The 24358-nt window shown below is 42.6% G+C and overlaps 1 protein-coding gene across 1 annotated transcript in view; it reads left to right on the top strand.

Annotated features, from left to right (window-relative positions):
• The window catches only part of BST1 (bone marrow stromal cell antigen 1), a 37078-nt gene extending 17393 nt beyond the window's left edge, over positions 1–19685 (top strand). The window contains exons 7-10 of the mRNA XM_008066915.2: positions 162–254; positions 7295–7381; positions 10469–10528; positions 19529–19685. Of these exons, the coding sequence (XP_008065106.1) occupies positions 162–254; positions 7295–7381; positions 10469–10528; positions 19529–19634 (346 nt within the window). The 3' untranslated portion in view covers positions 19635–19685. The remainder of the gene's footprint in view (positions 1–161; positions 255–7294; positions 7382–10468; positions 10529–19528) is intronic.
• Positions 19686–24358: the final 4673 nt, after the last annotated feature.

Below are 24358 nucleotides of genomic sequence, written 5' to 3'. Positions count from 1 at the left end.
ATGAATACATGAATAAAATAAGTAGCCTAAAAGCATAAGCTGAAAACATTCCTAAGAGCTTAAAAAATAAAAAAAGTAATGTGTAAACTAACTAACAACTGAAATGGAAAAATTATCATATTACTTTTTTTTTTAAAAGAAATGTTCCCCCTGTTTTTCAGTTTTTTTGCAGATTTTGAAATTCCAAACTTCCAGAAGGATAAAATTACATGGATTGAGATCTGGGTTATGCATGAGATTGGGGGACCCATTGTGTAAGTTACAGCAATATTGATGATGATAATTGATATTGATGATGATTAAAAAGCTTGCTTTTTTTTAAATATGAAAAGGCATATTCTTTGTAAAGACTTGATTTCTTGAGAATGCCACTAGCCAGTCCTGAGACCAGAGAGAAAAACCTCCTTTCTCCAGGATACTCCTCTTGACCAAGGGAAATGATATTCCTTTCTGAGTGACTTGGGCAGCTTTGGATAAGTGAATTCCTTATGCATTTGTGAGGGTTGAAGCTAGTTATTTTCTCTGGTCATTTGAAGTCCAAAAGTCCTTGCCAGGAGTTCTCAGAATCAACCCAGGGAATCTATGATGAAGATATTATTCTTAGAGAAAACCAGGTCCTCAACTGGGTCTTGAATAACTGACCAAATAAGTTTTTTATTTTGAGTCAGGCTCTCACTCTGTCACCAAGGATACTTCAAGTGCAGTGGCACCATCATGGCTCACCATAGTCTCAACCTCCTGGGCTCAGGTGGTCCTTCCACCTCACTCTCCTGAGTAGCTGGGACTACAGGCACGTGCCACCATGCCCAACTAATTTTTTCTTTTTTTATTCTTTGTAGTGACAAGATCCTGCTATGTTGCCCAGGCTGAACTCTAATTTTTGGGCTCAAGCGATCCTCCCTCCTGGACCTCCCAAAGGGCTGGGATTATAGGCATGAGTCTCTGTTCCTGGCCCAAATAAACCTTATGATCCATATTTTCTGAGAAGCCACTGGAGTTTATAGATAAATGCAAGCTTGAACTCATCCTCCTGAGCAATGAAAGGCACTGCTGGCACTAATTGAAAATGTAAAAAAGTTAAACCCATTTGGTTCAAAGAGAAGCCAATGAGGCTACAGCCTAATTAAAGCTGGACTGCTGTGATGGCGCTTCTGAGGCAAGCTGGGCCTTGTTCTTCAGAGCATTGATGTTACATGAAGGAAAGTACTGCCAACCTCAAGGAGTGAATGTGCCCTTGAAATTGTTCTGGGCTGGGTATAGTGGCTCAAACCTGTAATCTCAGCACTTTGGGAGGCCAAGATAGGAGGATAACTTGAGTGCAGGAGTTTGAGACTAGCCAGTACATCATAGCCAGAATTTGTCTCTACAAAAATTAAAAAAAATTAGCCAGCCATAATGGCATGTGCCTGTAGGAGGCTGAGGTTGAAGGATTGCCTGAGCCCAGGAGCTTGAGGTTGCAGTGAGCCATTATTGTGCTACTGAACTCTAGCCTGGGTAACAGAGTGAGATTCCAACTTAAAAAAAAAAAGTTTTAGGAGAACATCAGCAAATTCCTTATTTCCACCTCCTGGGATCCTCTAAGACTCACCAAATAATGGGTTATATACATTTTTTCCCTATCTCTTGGACAAGAGATTGCAATAAATTTGCAAACTATTTAATTACCTAAGTGATATCAAGATCGGCATTTCCCTATCCTGAGGACAAATTATACTTCTTGTTACATGAAAAACATGTATTGTTTTTCTTATTTTTGGAAGAAGTTTCTTTTTTGTCTAGAAGTTATACTTGTTGTTTTAATGCATCTATCAGAAAAAGCATGTCCTCTGGACCTACCTTTAGTGAGATAAGGAAACTGCAATTCAGTGTCATGCTAGTCTATCATTTCTGCTGCAGGACAGGTTATACATGGTCAGAACACCTGGTTACACATTTGAGCCACAGGGTGTAACTGTAAGTCATGAGCTAGGAAAGTGGGGGTCTTGGCCCAGATATTGGGGAAGACACATGAGGTCTATAGTTAATAAAATTGCAGCGTATTGGGGAGTATTGTTAAACAAGATTTTAGCTGTGTTTGTCGCACACAAAAAGTACTGATGTGAGCTAGCTATGTTAATCTACTTCACTGTAGTAACCATTTTTTGATCTATAGGTATCCAGTGAAATACTGCTGTAAACCTCAAATGTACATAATAAAATGTTTTTAAAAACTCAGACCAGGCATGGTGGCTCAACCTGTAATCCCAGACCTTTGGGAGGCCGAGTCCAGTGGATTGCCTGAGCCTGCGGATTTGAGACCAGCCCGGGCAACTTGGCGAGACCTCATCTCTACAGTAAATTTAAAATTAGCCAGGCATGGTAGTGTGCATCTGTTGTTCCAGCTACTTGGCAGGTTGAGGCGGAAGGATCGCTGGAGTCCAGCAGGTCAATGCTGGGGTGGCCGTGAGCATTCGTGCCACTGCACTCCAGCCTGGGTGAAGGAGTGAGACTCCAACTCAAAAAATAAAATAAAATAAAAAATAAAAACTCATAGCCAGAGAGCTTAAAAAAACATGGCTAACACCTGATTGTGTTTAGCTTGGCTTTGGCTGCCTTTATTCAAAAAAGCACCATGCTTCTTTGTTATATTAACAACCCTTTGACTTATCTCTGTGTCCAGGTCTCCTGGAGTCTAAATGTAATTGCTTACTAAAATCATCATGATCATCATCATCTTAAGTGGTAACCTGGCCCAGGCATCATTTCAGATTTTGGCAAGGTTCTAAAAAATGATGTCACTGAACACTTGGCTCTCTTCACTTATGAAATGCCAGAAATTCCACTTTTGTGAAAACTTCCAGTTGCTTGCTTCCTCCCTGTATACTTCTTCTCTGTTAATTTTATGGTGGCAAGACTGTTTACTTTTCCATTCCATGTAAACTCAGGCAAGGCCCAGCTTATAATAGAAACACTATGCTGTTGGGCTTACATGTACCCCTGCCCAATTGAGGAGGGATGGCACAGCGTCCGAGAAAACAAAGAAAAGAACTTGTTGATGGAGAAGCCAAACGAAAATATTTAAAGAGGCTTATTCTGAGCCAAATACGAGTGTGTCCCAAGAAGTCCTCGAACATGTACCTAGGGTAGTTGAATTACATCTTGGCTATATACATTTTAGGGAGACAGAAGTTACAGGCAAAATCCATAAATGAGTACATGTGAGGCTTACATTGGTTGGACCAGGAAAGGTGGGACATCTGGAAGAGGGTAGGCTTACATGCCATAGGTAGATTCAAAAATTTCTTGATTGGCAATTGTTTGAAAGAGTTAAGCTCTGTCTAAGGGATTTGAAATCAGAAAAAGAAATCTTGAATTAAGATGAGGGGGATTGTGGAAGCCAAGGTTCCTGCCATGTAGATGGAGGCTTTAAGTAACAGGCTTCAGAGAAAGTAGGTAGCAAATGTCCTAAAATGTGTCAGACTCTTCCCAGAGAAGGAGATTCTCTATAGATGTAAATTTCCCCAAGAGATAACTTTGCAAGGTCACTTCTAAGTATGTCAAAGAAACATATTTTGGGTAAAATGTTTTCATTTTCTTTAGGGCCTGCCTTATTATTGTGATGCTATATCAGATTCAGATATATGGATATCTAATTGCCACAGAGTCTATTTTGTCAGTTTTGTGGTCTCTATTTCAATGTCAGTGCTAGTCAGTTGAGCCTAAAACTCGAAAGGGATGGGGTATTAAGAGGCATGTCTAACTTCCTTTTCCATCATGGCCTGGAATTTAGTTTTTTGGGGTTTCTCTTGGCTCTCCGGAGGTCCATTCAATCAGTTGGGGGACTTAAAATTTTATTTTTGGTTTACAACCTGGAGACAGTGAGTGAGACATAGGTTTATTGAGGACCTATATGCAGGAGAGGGGGTCCAGGAGTGGCCAACTGAACGGGTTCACTGCTGGGCATTTGCAAAGACGTGCAGTTTATATGCCAACCTCCACCTAGCCCAAAGGAAAGAATCTCAGTTCCTTGAACTTCCTGTGCCCCAAGGAATGGGCCAGGAGTTCAGTTGTTCTTCATAGGTAAGGAGTAAACCCCTGGGTTAGCTGCTCATGGATTCCTTAGCTTCAAACTCTGAACAAACATTCTTCTTAGATCATAGGATCATTCTCAAGATATGCTTGTGTTATTACTGACTGCCATAGACTCCACCCCAGTGTTACAGCCTGACCACATTCTTTTTTTTTTGAGTTGGAGTCTCACACCATCGCCCAGGCTGGAGGACAGTGGCATGCTCCCGGCCACCTCGACCTGCTGGGCTCCAGTGATCCTTCTGCCTTAGCTTTCCAAGTAACTGGAACTACAGGCATGCGCTACCATGCCCGGCTAATTTTTGATTTATTGTAGAGATGAGGTCTCACCAAGTTGCCCGAGCAGGTCTCGAGCCCACGGGCTCAGGCAATCCACTTGCCTCGGCCTCCCAAAGTGCTGGGATTATAGGCTGAGCCACCGAGCCCGGCCATCTGATCACATTCTTATGCTTGCTGCCCAGGAAAAATACAACTTTCCCCAGGGGTCAGAACATGAAGATAAGTAATTTTTCCCTATTGAAATGTCTGTGCAAATCATGCGGTCTGCCACTGACCCGCTAAGGAGGACAATGACACGTTCTTTGTTAATTGCACCACATGGGCACTGTCTCAGGGCCGGGTGGGTCGTTAACAATGCCGCCTTGCTCATCTCGGTCCCTGTGAGTCTAGTATCTTCTGCCCAGGTATCCTGTCAGCAGAGAAACCCCCCTGGGATCAGCTCCACTCACGCTGCAGCAATGTCATCTCTCAATATGGTGTGCTGCCCCTCTCTGGAGCAAGCAGGTCTTGCGATACTGCTTCCCGCAGGTGTGGTTGGTCTGCCTTTTTCTTGGTAGTGACTTCTGAGCGTGCCGCATGTAGGGAACCTCCAGGGGCTTGTCCCAGTGTTCACTCGCCCCCCCCACTAGAGCTCTCTCTTGGTTTCCAAGACTTAGGGTCCCAGGATGACTTACTCGCTGATGTGGCAGGCGGTGGCCCTTCAAACGAGCCACGGAGCCACCCAACAGGCCAGGGTTTCCATTTTATCATTTTGTTCCTGCAGGTGGGATATTAAGGTCTCCAGCAATTCAGCCTCAGCAAATGTAGCATCCGTTTCTAGTCGCAGCTAGTCTTGAAACGGACTCACCCTCTCCTGTCCCCCAAGTTCAGCCTCTGTGACTGCTCTGAGCACTGATGGGAGCAGCCAGCCATTCCCAGCTGCAAGGGCTCCGGCATCCAACTTTTGCTTAGTTGAATCTATCCCCTGCAATAGCTCTTCCAGACTCTTCTGCATTTTCGGGGTGTGCTGGTACTCACACAGTGGACTCCATTTCTCTAGGATCGAATCCCACGTGGATGTGGACAGCTAGCCTGGGATTTCCCTTCCCTAATCCCATCCTTTGGGTGCCATGGGGTTTTCTCCAACCTCCTGCCAGGCTTACTATTTGTAGGGTTATATGCCTATTGAATTGAGTAGGGACAGCACAGGGCCCAAGAGCTGAAGAAAAGACCTGGCAACAACAGGTGAGATTTAGGTTTATTGGGGACACAGAGGGGTACAGGAGTGGCCAGCTGGATTGTTAGCTGCTGGCCTCTTACAAAAGACTTGCAGTTTATATAGTAACCTCTGCCCACCGCAAAAGAAAGGGCCTTAGTCCCTTGCACTTCCTGCATCCCAAGAAATGCGCCCCAAGGAACGAGCCAGGAGTCCATATGTTTTTCATAGACAAAGAGTCAACCTCTGGGTTGGCCACTCCTGGTTTCCTTAGCTCTGAACTCTGAATAAATGTTCTTCTTAGACCATAGGGTCATTCTCAGGATATGCTTGTGTTATTGCTGTCCGCCATACTATCCGTGGCTGACAGTGCTGCACTTACCTCTGTTTCCCTTTATAAATTCTCCCTGCTTAATTGTGACCATCAGTTAAGGAAGAGAAAAAACACTTTTGGGGAGTATGTGGGCAATGGACACTCTCATACTCGATCAAGGTGTAATGTGGCAGTGTCTATGAAGAGTCTTAAAATGGGTTCAAAACATTGGGGCCAGAAAACCTACTTTCAGAAATTTGTGCTGAGGAAACAAATAATCAAGAATGTATATGAGAATGAAGTTTCAATAAGGTTTGTTGTAGTGTAAGTGGCATCAAAATATAGGAATCAACCATGGTCTTCAGCAAGAGGAGACTGGTTCTGTGCGTTATAATCTGCAACAGAGACTATGCAGGAATTAAAAATAATCACAGAAAGGTATATATACACATGTGTGTATATACACATATATATGTGTGTATGTATATATATGTGTGTATATGCGTATATGTATATACATACTTCTTTGCAATTATTTTTAATCCCTACATATATATGTGTGTACATATACACACACACATAAACATGGGCTAAAGCAGAATACTACACACACTGCTATATTTTATTTTTTACTAGAAACAGAGTCTTGCTCTGTTACCCAAGCCGAATTCCAGTGGCACAATTATGGCTCACTGCAGCCTCAAGCTCTTGGGCTCAAGGATCCTCATGCCTCAGCCTGAGTAGCTGGGACTACAAGGTGGACTCCACCATGCCTGGCTTATTTATGTATGTATTTATTTGTAGTTTTTTGAGAATAAATATATTTTAAAAGTCTAGGTTGATATAAACTAACACATTAGCAGCAGTTATCTCCAGGGATGTGAGATTTGGAATAATTCTTTTTATTTGCATTTTCTAATATTTTAAAGTTTGTATGGTTTTGTGGTAATTTGAAGCTTAAAGTGAACACACTATGGGTTGCACAAATTGGCAACATTGCGCTAGGCCGTATTTCCTCTGAGAGAATATCTGAGAGCACACGGTCAAAAGAAACCCAGAAACAACTTCTTCCTCCTCTTCTCCTTATTTTGTTTATTTATTTTAAAAATACATGTTTTTGGCCTGGCTCGGGGGCTCAGCCTGTAATCCCAGCACTTTGGGAGGCCGAGATGAGTGGATTGCCTGAGCCTGTGGGTTTGAGACCCACCCCGGCAACTTGGGGAGACCTCGTCTCTACAGTAAATCAAAAATTAGTGGGGCGTGGTAGTGCATGCTTGTAGTTGTGGCTATTTGGAAGGCTGGGGTGGAAGGATTGCCGGAGCCCAGCAAGTCGAGGCTGTGTTGGCTGGGAGCATGCCACTGCACTCCATTCTGGGCAACAGAGTGAGACTCCAACTCAAAAAAATAAAATAAATAAAATATATGTTTTTGTGTTTTAGGGAATCCTGCGGAGAAGGCAGTGTGAAAATCCTGGAAGAGAGGCTGGAGAAAATGGGGTTCCAGTACAGCTGTATTAATGATCACTTGTAGGTGGTCTATGTAATCACTGTCTGTGCATGCTCAAGAGGGAGTGTGATTTTGGAGGGGGTGGTCTGCCGAAAGGGCTTTGCTGGGTATTGGCTCTGAAGGTGTGGGGTGAGGGTCTGCTTGTTGCCTCTGGGTAGTGCCTTCTGACCTTGCTCAGCCTGGGCCCCACTCACTTCTGTGCAGAGTCCATTTTAATGGTGGCTAAAGGACACACAGAACAGCACTTTCTCATTTGCCCGCTCTTCTCGCCGTGCTTATTCTGTGGTGAGTCACTGGAGAACAGGGACTGAGCTTCTTAAGTCTGTGGATCCCTGTGGAATCCTTCTGTGATAAATGTTAAGGTGGGAGTTTGAGTTATTTACCAAGAGATGCATCTTGACCACAGACCAATAAGAAACTATGATAACTGCCATGTATTGAGTGCATTATGGGCCAGACACATTGTATATCAGATATCACTCGAGGGTCTTCCTGCTTAGAAATTTAGAAGAAAAACCTGGTTTAAACCCTGAGGTAGCTGTGAACCCTTCCCTGGACTCAAATTTCCTGCCTCTGGCTTCTTACTCCCTCAGCCCTTAAGTCTGAGAGCCGGTTGATTATGGAGTGGGCTGAAGTCCAACACTGCAAAATCTTGAAGGCTTCTGCATGTTGCGGGGTGGAAATTACATCAGGGATCTTCTGGCCCACACCCATGATCACCCTGTTGCTCTGCTGAACTCTGCCTTTCCAAAAGCTTCTCAGGCTGGATAGTTCTTCCAGCTGAGCGAAGTCACCTAAAAGGGTGAACCACTCTTGCATTCCATGCCTCCTCAAGAGAAGGAGCACCTGGCTGGGTGCAGGGCTCACGCCTGTAATCCCAACACTTTGAGAGGTGCAGGCCAGAGGAGTGCTTGAGTCCAGGTGTTCAAGACCAACCTGGGCAACATAGTGAGACCTTGTCTCTACAAAAAATCTTTAAAAAATTAGCCAGGTATGGTGCCACATGCCTGTAGTCCCAGTTTCTTGGGAGGTTAAGATGGAAGGATCACCTGACCACAAGAGGTCAAGACTGTGGTGAACTGTGATCATGTCACGGCATGCCAGCCTGGGTTATAGAGTGAGACACTGACTTAAAAAAAAAAAAAGAGAGAGAGAGAGAGAGAGAGAGAGAAAAGGAGTATCTCAAAACTGTTCTGTTATCTGTACCATTTTAGTCATTTATTATTGCCAGTGCTCCCAGGAAACTACAAGTTAATTGTTGTTTATTGCATCTTTTTAAAAGCAAAACAAAGCAAATACCTTTTTCTGGAAACAGAAAAATCTGCACACCAAGAGTGCAAATCTGGATGGATGTTCACACGTTCAGCATATACCTGCAACTAGCACTCAGCTCAAGAAACAGAGCATAGCCAGTACCCCAGGTCTCTCCTTGGCCTCCCTTACAGTCAACATCCTCTACCCCAAAGTAACCACTATCCAGATTTTTAATGTTATCGATAAGTTTTATCTGTCTTTAGGCTTTATAGAAATATTACCTTTGTATAAGTTAATAGATTCCTTTTTTTAATGGATGAATCAGAAAGATTAACTAAATCGCCCAAGGTGACACTCATCACAAAACTGAGCTGAGGTTTGAACCCAGCTTTGTATGGCCTTGAAGCCTGGTTTTTCCCTCCTGCTACCATGCTCCTCCTTCTTTACTAGATTTTAGTAAATTAAAAAAAATTCTTACTCTAAAACATTTCAATGATGAGGAAAATGGTTGCTAACAATTTCACTTCCATGACCACTTTGCTTTGGTCCCAGAACTCTCCCTGAGGAGGTCATCTGTTTTTAAGTCATGGAGCCATATTGTGATCGCCAGGCCAGAGCGCAAGGGCTCCCTCCCTTTATAGCCTGTGTCTCCACCTACTTCCCCCCTCTCTAGTGTTGTTCCACTCAGCTAGCTTTCAGGGTTCTTTTTTTCCAAGCCTGACTCAGTAAAGAAATGGGGGAGCTCTCGTTTCTTTACTGCCCATAGGCTTCATCTGTGTTCAGGTAGGGTTTCATATTGCTCCTGGGAGCAGAGAGGCTATAATAAAAGGCATAACATGGGAAAGTGACAAAGGTTAACAAATCCAGCTCCAACTGGATGTAAGTGACAACCTCCTGCCCCTCACATTTCAGGTGACTCAGCTTTCTGTCCCATATCAGTTGAAGGTTCTCCCTGAGATCCTTGCTCATTTTGGGGGAGCCTTATATTTTCACAGCCTTCCTGACTTCCTGCTTGGTTTTTGCTAGCACTGTATTGAATAAAACTCAGTGAAACTCCATGACTGTTTTGGGCATAAAACAACAACAAACTACTCTCATTTAAAAAAAAATGCATATATATATATATGTTGCAACATATATATATATGTTGCATAGATTTTACTGAAAAGTAGGCGAGTCTGAGGAAAGACCACAGAGCCTACTATAAAGTGAACAATGCAACTTTCTTGTTCTTCCAAAGTCCCCTGCGGTCATCCTGCCACAGAGATCCTGTCTGACCCGCCTCCCTATGTACCACCAAGACCTGACTCTGTCTTCACTGCCTGATTTCCCTTCCCCCTGGTTCCCTGGGACTGCACATCTTCTCCCTCCAGCGTGCCGAGCAATTTAGCTTTCTTTATGGGAGCCTGAGCACTGGCCATCGTCCATGTGCTTCAAATCCAACCTTTTGCCCAAAGTGCTTACCAGTCGCACATGCACACAGAAGTGGTTACAAGCTTGGGCTCTGGGGCCAATCTGCAAGACTCAGGTTCAGTCCTTCAGCTCGCTACTGTACGAACTTGAGCAAGATACTCTGGTCAGTTTTTTCAACTATAAATTCGGAGAAGATAACAGCACTTATTCCATTAGGTTGTTGTGAGGATTCAATTATATGATCTATACAAAATACATAATCAAATGTCTTGACTCGTAGTAAGTGCTTGATAAATGCTGGCTAATATTTTTAAAAAGAATAGTTTGTGTATCCTTTGAGGTTAGAGATGTTGTATCTCTAGGACTTTGCAGGAAAATCATACATGTTTGGTGAATGAAAGTTATTTAAATAACCCCTGAATTTTTTTTTGTCTCTGTAGACCAGTGAAGCTCTTAAAGTGTGTGGACCATAGCACTCATCCTGGCTGTGCCTTAAATTCGTAAGTGTCTCAACCCAAATCTCCATTCTTTCCCAAGATAATTGGTCCTTGGTATTATAGAACACTGGCAAATTGCATATGATTTTACTCCCACTTCCTAAAATGCCTGGCTGTATGAAGTTCATACTTGTGCACTGCACTGTAATCTCTCTGAGATATTAGGTTGGGGAGATTCAATAGACGTCTTCCCAGCTGAACCAAACTCTTACATATACTGTGGAGCAGCAGTTCTTACTTCAGCAGAAATTCTAGATTCTAAGAGTAGGGCAGCAGGAGGACCTCTTAACATCTTTTTTTTTTTTTGACTTGGAGTCTCACTCTATAACCTTGTCTGGAGGGCAGTGGCACAATCACAGCTCACCACAGCCTTGAACTCATGGTATCATGTGATCCTCCCTCCTCAACCTCTCCATGAACTGGGACTTCAGGCATGCCCCTCCATGCCTGGCTGATTTTTTTGTACAGACAGGGTCTTGCTATATTGCCCAGGCTGGTCTTGATCTCCTGGACTGAAGCAATCCTCCCATTTTGACCTCCAAAAGTGCTGGAATTACATGTGTGAGCCACCGCACCTGGCCCATTTCTTAATCCTTATTTAAATTTTTATTATTTCTTTTAAAAAAAGGATAATGTGCATGGGGCAAAATTCAAAATTATAAAGGGGTAGAGAAAAAGAACAGTCTTTTTTGCTCTATGCCTGAGTCTCTCAGTTACCCTACCTAGAGGTGACCCCTGTTTCCAGTTTCTTGCATAATACTTCCAGAGTACTGTGTGCCTGTAACAAAACACATATACACACAGAGACATATTTCCCTTATACTATTTAAATAAATGATAATATACATGGGATTCTGCTTTTTTCACTCAGCAGTATGTCTTGGGGATATTTCCAAATTTATTGGTAAAGCTGCCTCATTTAAAAAAAATTTTTTTAAATTTTTTTGGAGTTGGAGTCTTGCTCTGTCACCCAGGCTGGAGTGCAGTGGCACACTCCCGGCCACCATATCCTCGACCTGCTGGGCAAAGGTGATCCTTCCGCCTCAGCCTTACAAATAGCTGGAACTACAGGCACATACCAACACACCCAACTAATTTTTTTATTTATTGTAGAGATGAGGTCTCACCAAGTTGCCCAGGCAATTGCCCAGGATGGTCTAGAACTCCTGGGCTCAGGCAATCCTCTCACACCTCAGCCTCCCAAAGTGCTGGGATTATAGGCGTGAGCCACCACCACCAGCCTGCGTTTTGTGTGTGTGTGTGTGTGTGTGTGTGTGTGTTAGAGTCTCACTCCGTTGCCCAGCCTGGAGTGCAGTGGCACACTCACTGTCACCCCAGTATCAACCTGCTGGGCTCCAGTGATCTTTCTGCCTCAGCCTTCCAAGTAGTCAGAACCACAAGCAAATGCTACCACACCCGGCTAATTTTTTTTTGATTTATTGTAGAGCTAAGGTCTTGCCAAGTTGCCCGGGCTGGTCTTGAACCTGTGAGCTCAGGCAATCCTCTCACCTTGACCTCCCAAAGTGCTGGGATTACAGGTGTGAGCCACCGCGCCCAGCCTGCCTCATTCTTTCTAATAGCTCCGTAGTAGTGTGGCGTGTGCAAGTGTCATGATTTATTTAACACCATTGCTCCTAGGTGGACATTCAGACTGTTTCCAATATCTAGTCATAGCAACAATGACTAAGGAGGCTTTCTTTCCTTCAGTTCTCATTTCCTCAAAATAATTTATTTAACATTTTGTTCCATCTCCCAGAAGTTTTCAGGGCACAAACATACACATGTTATCAGATATAGATGTAAGTTTGTTTGTTTTAATTTTTTTCCTACTTTCTTTCTTTCTTTTTTTTTTTTTTTTTGAGTTGGAGTCTCACTCTGTCACCCAGGCTGGAGTGCAGTGGCATGCTCATGGCCACTGCAGCCTTGACCTGCTGGGTTCAGGTGATCCTTCCATCTCAGCCTTCCAAGTAGCCGGAACTACAGGCGTGCGCTACCACGCCTGGCTAATTTTTGATTTATTGTAGAGATGAGGTCTCACCAAGTTGCCTGCGAGGGTCTCACACCCACGGGCTCAGGCAATCCACTCGCTTCGGTCTCCCAAAGTGCTGGGATGACAGGCTGAGCCACTGAGGCTGGCCATTTTTTTCCTTATTTCAGTGACTTTGGGGGGGGTGCAGATGGCTTTTGGTTACATGGTTACATTGCACAGTAGGGAAGAAGTCTGGGCTTTAAGCATACTCACCACTACCACCTGTGCATATTGTACCCGATAGGTGATTTTTGTCCCTCGATCCCTTCCTCCGTCCCTCTCTGAGTCTCCCACATCCATCATATCATTCTCTATGCCTTTGTAGTTCCTTTAACTCCCACTTATAAGTGAGAACGTGTGGTGTTTGGTTTTCTGTTCCTGTATTAGTTTTCTTGGGATGGCGTTCTCCAAATCCACCCAGATTGCTGCAAAAGACATTATTTTATTCTTCATTTGTTCTTTTGTTTTTTGGTTTGGTCTTATTTTAATTTATTTGTCTTTATTTTTATACAAAGAGTAGTCATGCTACACATAATGTCCTGCTGTGGGCTTTCTTCACTTAATGGCGTCATGATGTTATCCTTTTAAGTCTGCTCATACCTTCTGTCACAGTATGTTAGTGGCCACAGAACATTTTGAAGGTGGACATGCTGCCGTAGTGTAATCCTTTCCCAGTCATGGGCTGGCTTAGTTGAAGGCTGTGATAGTAGTTGTCTTGTTATTATAAACGACACTGAGATATAATCCTAGATTTCAGACCTTGAGCTCTGTGCAAGCCTTTATGTAGGATAGGGGATAGGTTACCAGAAATGAATCTGCTGGGCCAAAGGATGTGTGAATTTTAAATTTTGATGTGTTCTGCCAGATTTTGATATGTTTCCAAAAGGCTGCGCCTGCATATAATTCCACCAACAGTATATGGTGTAGTGTCCCCTTTCTCCAATCCTCCACCAACACCAAGTATAATTTATATCCCTATCTGTATCTTGTATCTGTACCTGTACCTATATTATATCTATTAGCCTGTCTTACGGGCAAAGCATGGTGCTTTACTGTTGTTTCAAATTGTGTTGGCAGGAAGATTTCCAATCCCACCACCTTAATTCTCTTCCTTTCCTTCCCTATTTGCTAAAACCATACTTGCCTTGAGAACCCAATTCAAATGTGCCTTCTACTAGGGCTTTCCTCACCCTCCTGGTTGATTGAGGAACTCCCTTCTCTTTGCTTGCTCCCAAGGACTTTTGACACAATCCGATCACACTGCCTTCCTCTTCCTAACTGTGTTATAGTTCATTCTGAGTCATCTATCTGCTTCACTTGAACTGGAGATTGTATCAACTTCCTCTTTGTGTTTCTCTTACTATTCTTCATAATGGTTGCACATAGTAGGTACTCCTTAAAAACCAGTAGGTGCTTCTATCTACAAGGGGAAGAGAAATAATCAGGGCTGGACATTAACTATATGCCAGTCATGTACATACGGTACTTTGTACAGTACAAAGACTATTTTGTTCATCTTTATAAGTAGTCTATTAGGTAGAGAGAGAGCGAGAGAGAACATGCACACATGCTAGCTAGCTGGCTGATTATCTCCATATCTTCTTCCTTTCTTCACTTAGTAATAGAACCCTTGAATTTTACCTGGGTTCATAGCTGCCATGAATAATGAGTGTACTTCCTAGCCTGTCTTCCTGCTGTGGCCAACTGATGTGTGCAACTTCTGGGTTAAGCATTTTTTTTTTAAAAAGGGATATACGTTCTTTAAAAAAAGGGGGGCGGGCATCCATTCCTCCTGGCTGGTGTAGGGACCTAGAAGGTGTGAAGGAGTGCCATCTTCAACTGGGCACGGCCAAGCAAGCAACACTACAGGAGGAGGCCGGGTGCCCCCATACCGTGCAGTCTCTCTATCAGCCCCGGCAGTTACTGGGAGAGAAACAAGCATCTGTCTTCTATAAGCCACTGTGACTTGGGGTCCCTTTGACAGGAGCCAGACCTTTATCTGAGCCAATGTAGGTAGGTTCTATTATCCTCCCTTCATAGGTAAAGCAACACTGTCTTGGAGAAGCTAATGAAGGACTTGCCCAAGACCATCCAGCTAGCATGGGCAGGACCACAGTCAGAAGGAGTCTGGGAGTTATCAAAATTCACTTTGGCAGATGTTGTGCTTTTCGGACTGGAGATTGGGACAACAGATTCATCATCTCTAGCATGTACACTAGGAACCAACATACCAGGGTTCAGTGATGGAGCGATAGATTTAAGTCTGTGCCACAGGTTCTGCTGTTCATTCTCTGTGAACTTGCTACGTTTTTAATTTAATTTCATTTAATTTTTAGTCCCCTCATAGGAGATTAAGAAGAGTCTGCAGACCTGGGTCTTCCCTTTCCTCTGCTGAAAATGAAGTCCACTCTCACATTCCTGCTGCTCTAAAACCTCCAAGTTTCCTTACTACCAAGTTCATACATCTAGCCTGACCTTCCAGGTTCTTCGTGCTTTTCCCAGACACATCACCTGCTGCTTTTCACCAGCACCTTTCATTTCAGGCTGGTTGTATCCATTTCCCTAAAGATATTGTATGCTTTCCTGCCCCTAAGCCTGTAGACACTCATTCTTTTGGCAGTAGTAAGAACTCTGCAGTTAGAGTCAGAAATTAGGCAGTTTTCTTATCTACAAAGCATGCATGGGGCCACCCTGACTTCAATATTTAAAATTACAGCTTTGGTCAGGAGTGGTGACTTACTCCTGTAATTCCAGTGCTTTGGGAGGCCAAGGCAGGAGGATCTCTTGAGGCTAGGAACTCAAGACCAGCCTGGGTAATGAGTAAGACCCTGTCTACAAAAATTTTTTTAAACAACAGCCAGGCATGGTAGCTTGCTCTTGTAGTCCCAGCTACTTGGCAGGGTGAGGAGGGAGGATTGCTTGAGCTCAAGAGCTCGTGGTGGCAGTGAGCTATGATTGTGCCACTGCACTCCAGCTTGGGTGACAGAATGAGACTCTGTCTTTAAAAAATTAAAATTAAATAAAACTACAGTCTCCATAACACAACTCTGGCTTATAGTGTTTGTCTTCTGGCTGACTTATGCAGTTCACTGTGTATTGCCTGTCTCCCACCTCCAAGAGGGCAGGGACTTTGGCATATTTTGTTCATTGATGGATATATATTCTAAGACTCTAGAATGGAGCTTGCAGTCTGGTGGACACTTAGGGGAATTCATGAATGAACAAATGATTGGCTTCTACCCTGGGAAGGCATAGATCTAAGACAAAGGACATTCAGAGATGCTGGCAGCCAGGAGGAATGGCAAATGTTCTATAAGACCTCTGGAGAAGTGTCTAATGGCAGCATATACATAAGCTCTACGTTTTGATTGAACAAAATAGAATACCACTGAAGCTCACTCAGGTGGGGGGGGAAAAAAGGGAAATAAGGTTATTGTGAGGATTTAATAATGAGCCTAAAATCTCATGAGGCCCAGAGATGAAAGTGTCTTGGTGTTAGTGCTACTTGGGTCTATATGGCTTCTCTCCTTGTCTCATTAACCAGACTGTAGACCTATACAGACAGAGCATGTAAAATTCCTTTTTGTTAAACCCTCTGTGCCCTCCATCATCTCCATTCCCCAAATGGGCAAATGCTGCCGTGCTGACACCAGGACCTTGGTATTGCTCCTGGCTGCAGGAAGAGTAACGTGAATGAGGGTGACGCTGCTCACCTATTCTTAGTGTTTCCGAGCACTTTGGATGTGTTGGACTTCCAGTGGGCACCCAGGAGTCATCATCTCAGTTCGTTTCAGCCAAGTTTCTGAAAGGTGGGCAATTTGATCCTCATCAGTGATGCTGAGGTTCAGAGAGATTAAGCACTCACTCAAAGTCACTCAGGACTGGCTAGAGCCAGGAGCAAAACCGGGTCTGTGTGTAAAGTCCTTGTTCTTCCTACCACACCACATTGCCTCGAATGTAGTAGGGTTCACACAACAACAGGTAAGTAAGGGGTGAGTTACTGACCCCCTTCTTCTTTGTTTGGCATTCTTTCTTTGGCATTCTTTCAGTGATGTTGGTAGGTTTATTTTTGACAATTCTGCCCAATTCCTTTGAATGTCAGGAATAAAACCATGTTTTATTCTTTGCCAAGTTTTTCTCCACCTTCACTGCCCTCGTAGGAATTTTGCTAATCTATTTTTTGAACAGTTTATTCAATATTACCAATGGGCCGAGCTTGGTGGCTCCGCTTGTAATCTCAGCACTTTGAGAGGCCGAGGCGAGTGGATTGCCTGAACCCACGGGTTCTGGACTAGCCCGGGCAACTTGGTGAGCCCTTGTCTCTACAATAAATCAAAAATTAGTTGGGCATGGGAACGCTTACCTGTAGTTCTGGCTACCTGGAAGGCTAAGGTGGAAGAATTGCCAGAGCCCAGCAGGTTGATGCTGGGGTGACTGTGAGTGTGCCACTGCACTCCAGCCTGGGTGATGGAGTGAGACTTCAACTCAAAAAAAAAAAAAAAAATTACCAGTGAATATTGGTAGATAGTTTACAAAAGAGGAACCACAAATAGCAAAGTAGCAAAATTATTTGATCACTTTAATAATAATATACAAATTCAATAAGGTGTTATTTTCACTTCAACTTTTTTATCATGTTAAAAAATAGCAGAAAAATATTTTAAAGATATTATTCAATGCTCGATGCCACTGTAACTTGGTAAAGTGCTTTGGAAAAACAATTTGACAATATGTGCTAAGTGTGATAAAGCTATTCATAATCTTTGACTTACAATAGACTTTAGGTGCCATATTCTAAAGAAATGATTCAAAATGTTGATGCAGCTCATGTGTTCAGAGATGCTCAACAAAATATTCTGTGTAATACTGAAACACTGGGAGCTGGTCCTAAATATTTACTGTCAGGCGAATGGGTCAATCAACCAGTTCACTTACTGGATGGAGTAGAATGTAGCCATTAAGGATGATGGGACAATGGATGTGGTGGCTTGTGCCTGTCATCCCAGCACTTTTGGAGGCTGAAGCAGGAGGCTTGCTTGAGTTTAGGAATTCAAGGCTACAGTGAACTGTGATCATGCCACTGCACTCTAGCCTGGGTGACACAGTGAGACCCTGTCTCAAAACAAAAACAAAACAAGACAAAAAACCCCAAAAGGACTGGTAGGGTACATATAACAAGACAGAACATTCTCATGAACAATCTGAAGGAAATAAAGCAAACTTTCATGCTTATAAGTTATAATATTGACAAGAATTCAGTAGACTGATAATCTATAGAATTGGTGAGGATATGAGAGAACAGATATAAACAGCTGATGTAAGTCCACCCATATTATTAATAGTTTTATGGCACATTTAGGGACACTCTGTATGTTTTGATGTTTAATTCTTTGCAACATTTTAGATAATTTACCATATAAAAATAGCTATTGGATTAGCTCTGTGATCCAAGTTTATGTATAACTATCAAGTAACTGACTTAAGGGGTTTGAGATTTTTCACTGAAAATTATAAGAGAATATTACTAAGTTTTTAACCAGCCTTGAAATATTTATACATTTATTAGATTTACTAGAATAAAGTATTTGTGAAAGTTTTCTTATTTAAAATTATTTTTAAAATATTTTAAAAAATGTAATATTTTAAACTTAAGTTTAACATAATTTAACCTAAGCTAACTTGAGTGTAAAACATTCAAGGGAATTAAACAAGTGTAAAGCACACTTAAGAGTTATTGTCAGGTTTCACTGTATTTTAAAATAGAATAATGTGATGCATAAACTAAAAAGAAAAGTGAATGGGAAAATTAGGCTTTTGAACTTATAAATTTAACAACAAAAATTAAGTCTTTAAATCAAAGTAACTACAAATAGTGCATAAAAGCTACCCTCAAGTACATCCTCACATTGATCAAAAAAAAAAAAAAAAAACTTGTTAAGCTTCAATGTGACAAGCGAATGCATAAAAGATGGACATAGATGTATAAAGCAAAAGAAAACAAGCTATATGTCTCATTTGTGTGTGATAATGGATGTAAATGATAGAAATAGGTCTGAGAAAAACTCAAAGCTGCTAACTGTGGTTTCTTCTAGGGAAGAGAATAGGATTAGAAAAAGATAGAGACTCTCATTATTACTGTATTTAGTTACATGTTATTTATTTTCTTAAAAAATATAAAAGTAGTGCTATGTTAATTAATTATCTAAAACAAAAATACTTTTCTTCTACTTTGAGTGAATCAAGTCTGGGACATTAACTGAATCAGAGGTGCAATTGCAGAAATGCCCAGCAGGGGAGGCCCTAATACAAACTTGTGGGGGGCAGTCATTCTTTTAGCCAAAAAGGAGCAACCAGCATTCAGATGGACTCAGTAATTTTAAGGACCTCGCCACATGTTAATAGTCATGGGATATATTTCTAAGCCAACATTAGATGGTTTCCTAATTTTTTAAATTCATCTTTTAATTGATTAAAAATAATGTGATAATTTCTGTTTCAAAAAAATTCAGCAATCAGACAGTGCTGTGAACAGAGTCCATTGTTTGGCCAGGTTCTTTCTTGGTATCTTTATGTCATGACGGGTTTTTTTCTTCATCATTTAAACTCTGATATGATGTCCATCATAGACAACTTGGTTAGTACTATGGTACGTCCACTGGAAAGAATGAATTAACTCCAAGCGTACCAGCATGGAAGTAAGTCCATGATATGGTGTTACGTTCTATTTGTGTTTCGATGAAAGGATCTCTGTGTGTGCATGCATGTGTGTGTGTATCACATACCTGGAAAGACAACTCAAACTATAAAAGATGATTCTCTAAGGAAAGTGGGAATGGGGAGACTAAGAGACTTTTACTTTCTACTTTATAGCTTGCTGTCGTGTGTTAATTTTTCCACAGTGTGCATGTATATTTCTGAATGTGGGTGCCATACACCAATACTCACATTTTCTGTATTTCCTTTTAAATCTGTAGGGCAGCAGCGTCTACTCAAAGAGAAGTCCCATCACTCTATGCAGACCAAAGCGCCGGCCTTATCATTCCTCTCTTCCTGGCTCTGGCCTCAGGTACTCACATGTAACTGCGTTCAGGTGTGCTGTTCTAACCAGCCTCTGCCCTGCAACCTGCCCTTAGACAGTCATCGATCCTATTGTCTGAAGAAGCTTTTGTTTTCTCCTGGGAAGACAATGTCCTGAAATGATTTTTCAATGACACGTGTGTTTAGAATTTTAGAAGCAAGAAATTAAACTAGTTTTATTTAGCAAGTTCATACTGCTGCGTGAGAATTAAAGCAAATATTGTTTTCTTATTTGTGTAATGTCACAAAGCTTTGAGGTCCAGATGGCTTGTATATAATCAAACATTTTTAGAAAATTCTGATAGAACTGTATTTTATATCATCTATATTTTCCTATGTCCTTAGCAGGGCACATTGCATGCTTGTTAGTAGCTTAAGATATATATATATGGTGTGAAAAGATTTATATTCAAAGATGTGTGTGTGTGTGTGTGTGTGTGTGTTTTAGAAAGCAAGATTTATTGAGAGGACAGAAAAGCTCCTATAGTGGAGGGAACCTGAGGGGGTTGCCCAAGATATTTGTTTAATGGTTATTTATGAGGGAAAACTCAAAATGTCCAATAATATTTACTGAAACCATGTGAAACCATGTACATAAGATTTGGTATATCTGTACCACAGAATATCATTCAACAAATGAAAGTCATGCTTATCAACTCAAACGTCCTACACAGCAAGACAAAGTATCTCCTATTGATTATGCAACAAGACGGACAAAACTCAACTGCATTAGGCTAAATGAAAGAAGCCAGACCAAAAGGCTACATACTGTATGATTCTACTTATATGATATTCAAAAAAGGCAAAACTACTGAATGAAAAACAGATCAGTGGTTTTGAGGGGGTGATCAGGACTGAAGTGGGTTGATTACAAAAGGGTAGTGAGAGGAAGTTTTGAGGAGAGACAGAATTGTTCTTGATGGTGACTTGATTGTGGTGGTGGCTACGTGAATCTATGTATTTGTCGACACCTGTACATCAAAAAGAGCAAATTTCACTGTACAGAAATTAAAAAGAAATGTCTCCAATGAACATTTAATCACATAGGAAAATGCCAATGATACGTGTAAGAGATAAGATATGAAACTGTTTATCAAATGATCTAAATGTCTAAAATATAACATACATTTAATATTTACATTGTGAATGTGTGTTTGTCTGATATCCATATATTGTAAATGAATAAAAGAAACGGAAATAAACCAAACAGGAGAGCAGTCATCTCTGACTAGTGGTCTTATCAGTACTTCTATTTTTGAGTTTTGACTTTTTTGTATTTTCCAAATTTTATCCAATAAGCATGCATTAATTTTATAATTAGAAAAAGAGAAACACTCCCCCACACATACAAGTATTAATTTGACCCAACACAAAACATCTCCAGAAGAGAAAAGCAAAGCCAAAAGCTCATCACAGACACCTCTGTGTTCTCTTTATTGCTTGTCTAACCTCATGCAAGCGTCGGCCATCAGGTGTGAAAACTCACTGATTCTGACACCCCAGGGCCAGCAAGTGTTAGTGGGAGCCCTTTGCCTTTGGTAGAGCCCTACAGACCTCGGTGGGGAAAAAGTGAACTGCCCAGGCAGTCCCTCCCGGGCAGCTCTGGGTACGTAGCTCTCTCTTCCTTACCCCACCAGCCTCGTCTCTTGTGAAGCCCTCCAAACAGGGCCTTGAGTCCATTTCTGTGGGCACTTGATCCAATGTTCAACATAAAGCTAGGAAACTGCATAGCTTTATGATCATTGTATACAACATTTATTTACAACTTGACGTTATGAATATCTACAGATCATCTCAGACCCTGGGGAGGCCTCAGCTTCTCTCATGAGAAATGATACAACAGCTTCCTAATGCATTCCTTCTGCCGTCTCTCCTTCTGTCTCTTTCTCTTCTGATTCCTCCTCATTTTCCACCATTACCCCCCTGTGGGGTCTACACAAGGTCTTTCCCTCCCCACAGTGTCCAGTCCAGGGGCTGCCTCTGCGCTGGCAGGAGAGGTCAGGCCACTTGACCGGCACCACTGGCACCTTTATCATCATCACTACCATAATGACATAGCGAGCTAGCATTTATTGCGTTATAGTGTCATGCTGTCCAGTTTCCAGGCCCAGCATACACCAAAGTACCCAGAGGAAAAGTGGATTCATTCCTCTAAACCAGGGAACTCCGGGGCCAGGCTGTGGTAGGACTCTGCCCCAAGGAACAAGCAGGCGTTGGAAACCAGGTCAAGCTCAGAAGAGTTACGGAAGTAAGAGACTATAGAGAAACAAAATCTAGGGAGTCCTGGCACGTGGTAAAATGTGAATTTGGGGTCGTCACTGATGTGTCTTGAAAAGTAGTGTCAGTTTTCTTAGGGAAAAGCTGGACATCATCAAATAAGTCGTCTGCCAAAACCCAGATGTACCTACTTCTCCCTCCGCAGAGTCTTCACGCATACTGGTTTCTCTGCGTTGATTTCCCGTCCTGCTCTGCCATGCGCTTGGCAGACTCCAGCCCTCTTAAGCATCGCCTTCTCAGTAGATCTTTTTGCTGCCCTCCCCACAGGGCCTTCTTTGTTCTTTGCTCCCCTAGCAAAGGAGTCAAGATTTCCCCTAACATGGTACATCTCCAAGGTCTTGTCATCGCCTGTCTCCTGGCTTGACTTCACGCTGGGACTCCGGCCTCTTTGAAGACACCCATCTTGGCAGCCCTGGCCTAGCCCTGCCTGGATAAAGCAGACATTCCATATTTGAATGAACTGAGCTTCAGAGAAGCAAACACAGGATGGATGCTTCTTTATTGTCTTTTCTTGGAGGAGGTCAGAGTGGGTAGGAGAGAAGACTGGAGCCATCGTGTGCCGTATTTTCTGTGTTTATGCTAGAGCTCCATAAGACACTTAAATTGTGTGATATTACTGGCATGTGTGAGGAGAGTGGAGAGGGAAGGGGACCAGCAGCCTAAGACGCTTAGATAACCTAGAGAGGAAGAGAAAGGACTCAACCGATTTGCAGTTCAGTTTTTCTTGGTGCCATCTGGCTTCTCAGGCTCATTCCATGGAAACCCTAGCCAAGTGATGTCTTGCAGGCCAGACTTGGAGAACTCGGTGTCCCCTGCCTTCAGGTTGCCTGGGTTACGAGATGACTTAAGCAGCCACTCACAGCACAGTGACCTGAGACCCAATTAGAGGATACCATTTTGCGTTCTGAGAAGAAGAAAAAGCTTTATTGTGTTTTTTTTTTTTAAAGAAATAACTTTTTAGTTTAACTTTTTAAAGAACAACTCAGCAAAATACAATTCTGGTTTATTGTTGGACAACATTGTTTTACACATGCATCCAAAAGACCAAAAAAAACAAGTAAATAAATATAAACAAACAAACAGCAACTTCATTAGACAAAAAAGGAAAAAAAAAGGAAACTTTTTATCCTTGGCTTTTTTAATCATCTCATACAAGCCAACTAATCATACAGCTAAGTACATACACACCAAAAGGCTACTGGAATGCTCGGAATAAGTTTTGTTGTTTTTTCTTTTTTAGAAGTTTTTTTTTTCCTCCTTTGAGATGATCATGAACACAGTCACACCACAAGTAAAGTAGGAGAGAGGACAGAGGACACTGGAGAGGCTGGTTTGGTCATTGCAGAAATCATTAAAAACGGCTGGCCCCTGACAATATGTACAAAGATATAAAACGGAAATAATTTTCTTTTAAGGTACTTTTATGAAAGAAAAAAAAAAAAAAGCAGGGCCTGGGAAGTTGGGTTCTTTTCTCCTCCCCGGTTGCAAATGCTCATGGCTTTGGCGGGGTGGCGGAGAGCGCGCGTCGTCGGAGGGCGAGCCGGGGGGGCCTCTCTGCGCCCAGGTGACCCCACTGAGATTCGGCAATGGAAGTGGACACACTCCCTTCTCCCTTAGGTCCTTGCTGGCGATCCCGGAGCTGGCGTCCACGGCTGCGTCTGCCACGGTGGGCGGGGCATGCCGGGTTCCCACGCGAGGGGCTGAACAGGGCGCGGGTTCGGGGACTCCGGAGGTCAAGGTGCGGGGCCGTGGCGGCGGAGGCGGCTGCGAGCGGAGGGCCCGGCCGAGAGCCAGGCAAAGACGACTTTTCAGAGCAGCCAGGGAGCTACTTTTTTTTTTTTCCTGAACAGAAGAGTAATAATTCTTGCTCAATTGAAAAAAATATATAAACAATGCAGAAAAATGAGGAAGAAGGCAATACACGTCGTGTAATACTACATGCAGAGTACCAGATTTTTTTCTATGTGTATTTGCTCACATATTTCTATTTTTGAACACAGGAGGCTATGTGCGTCTTCAAGATTGCAATCCGTTCCTTAACCTGCAGGTTCTGGCCTTTTTGCAAGTTAAATAGCTGGTTTCAAACATGGCATTGCCTCCTAACTAGTCCGGCGGCTTCTGGCTGGTTTCCCCTCCAGCCTCACGACTACAGTACTGCTGGAGCCATGGTCCTAAGCTGGTCCTCACTCAAAATCAGCAATAAAATTCGCGTTTAAAAATTGACTGTTCAAGATCTTCCCGTTAGTCCCCAGACTGCCTTACCAGTGTTGTGACCCAGGAGACCTGTCCACACTCTTTATGCACCTTCGCTCAGTTCCCCATTCTCAACAGAAGCCTCCAAATCTGGTACCTTTGCCTATCTCTGCCTGGAAGCCTTACTTTTTTCCAGTTTCAGATGCATTTGTTTTTCTTTTTCTTTTTTTTGTTGGATTCTCTATCACCCAGGCTGG

Source organism: Carlito syrichta, unplaced genomic scaffold (genome assembly GCF_000164805.1).
Source record: "Carlito syrichta isolate Samal-C Ts95f unplaced genomic scaffold, Tarsius_syrichta-2.0.1 Scaffold106263, whole genome shotgun sequence".
In the NCBI taxonomy this organism is placed as follows: domain Eukaryota; kingdom Metazoa; phylum Chordata; class Mammalia; order Primates; family Tarsiidae; genus Carlito; species Carlito syrichta.
The sequence above is the reverse complement of the archived record's forward strand: the minus strand, read 5'-3'. Positions and strand labels throughout refer to the sequence as shown.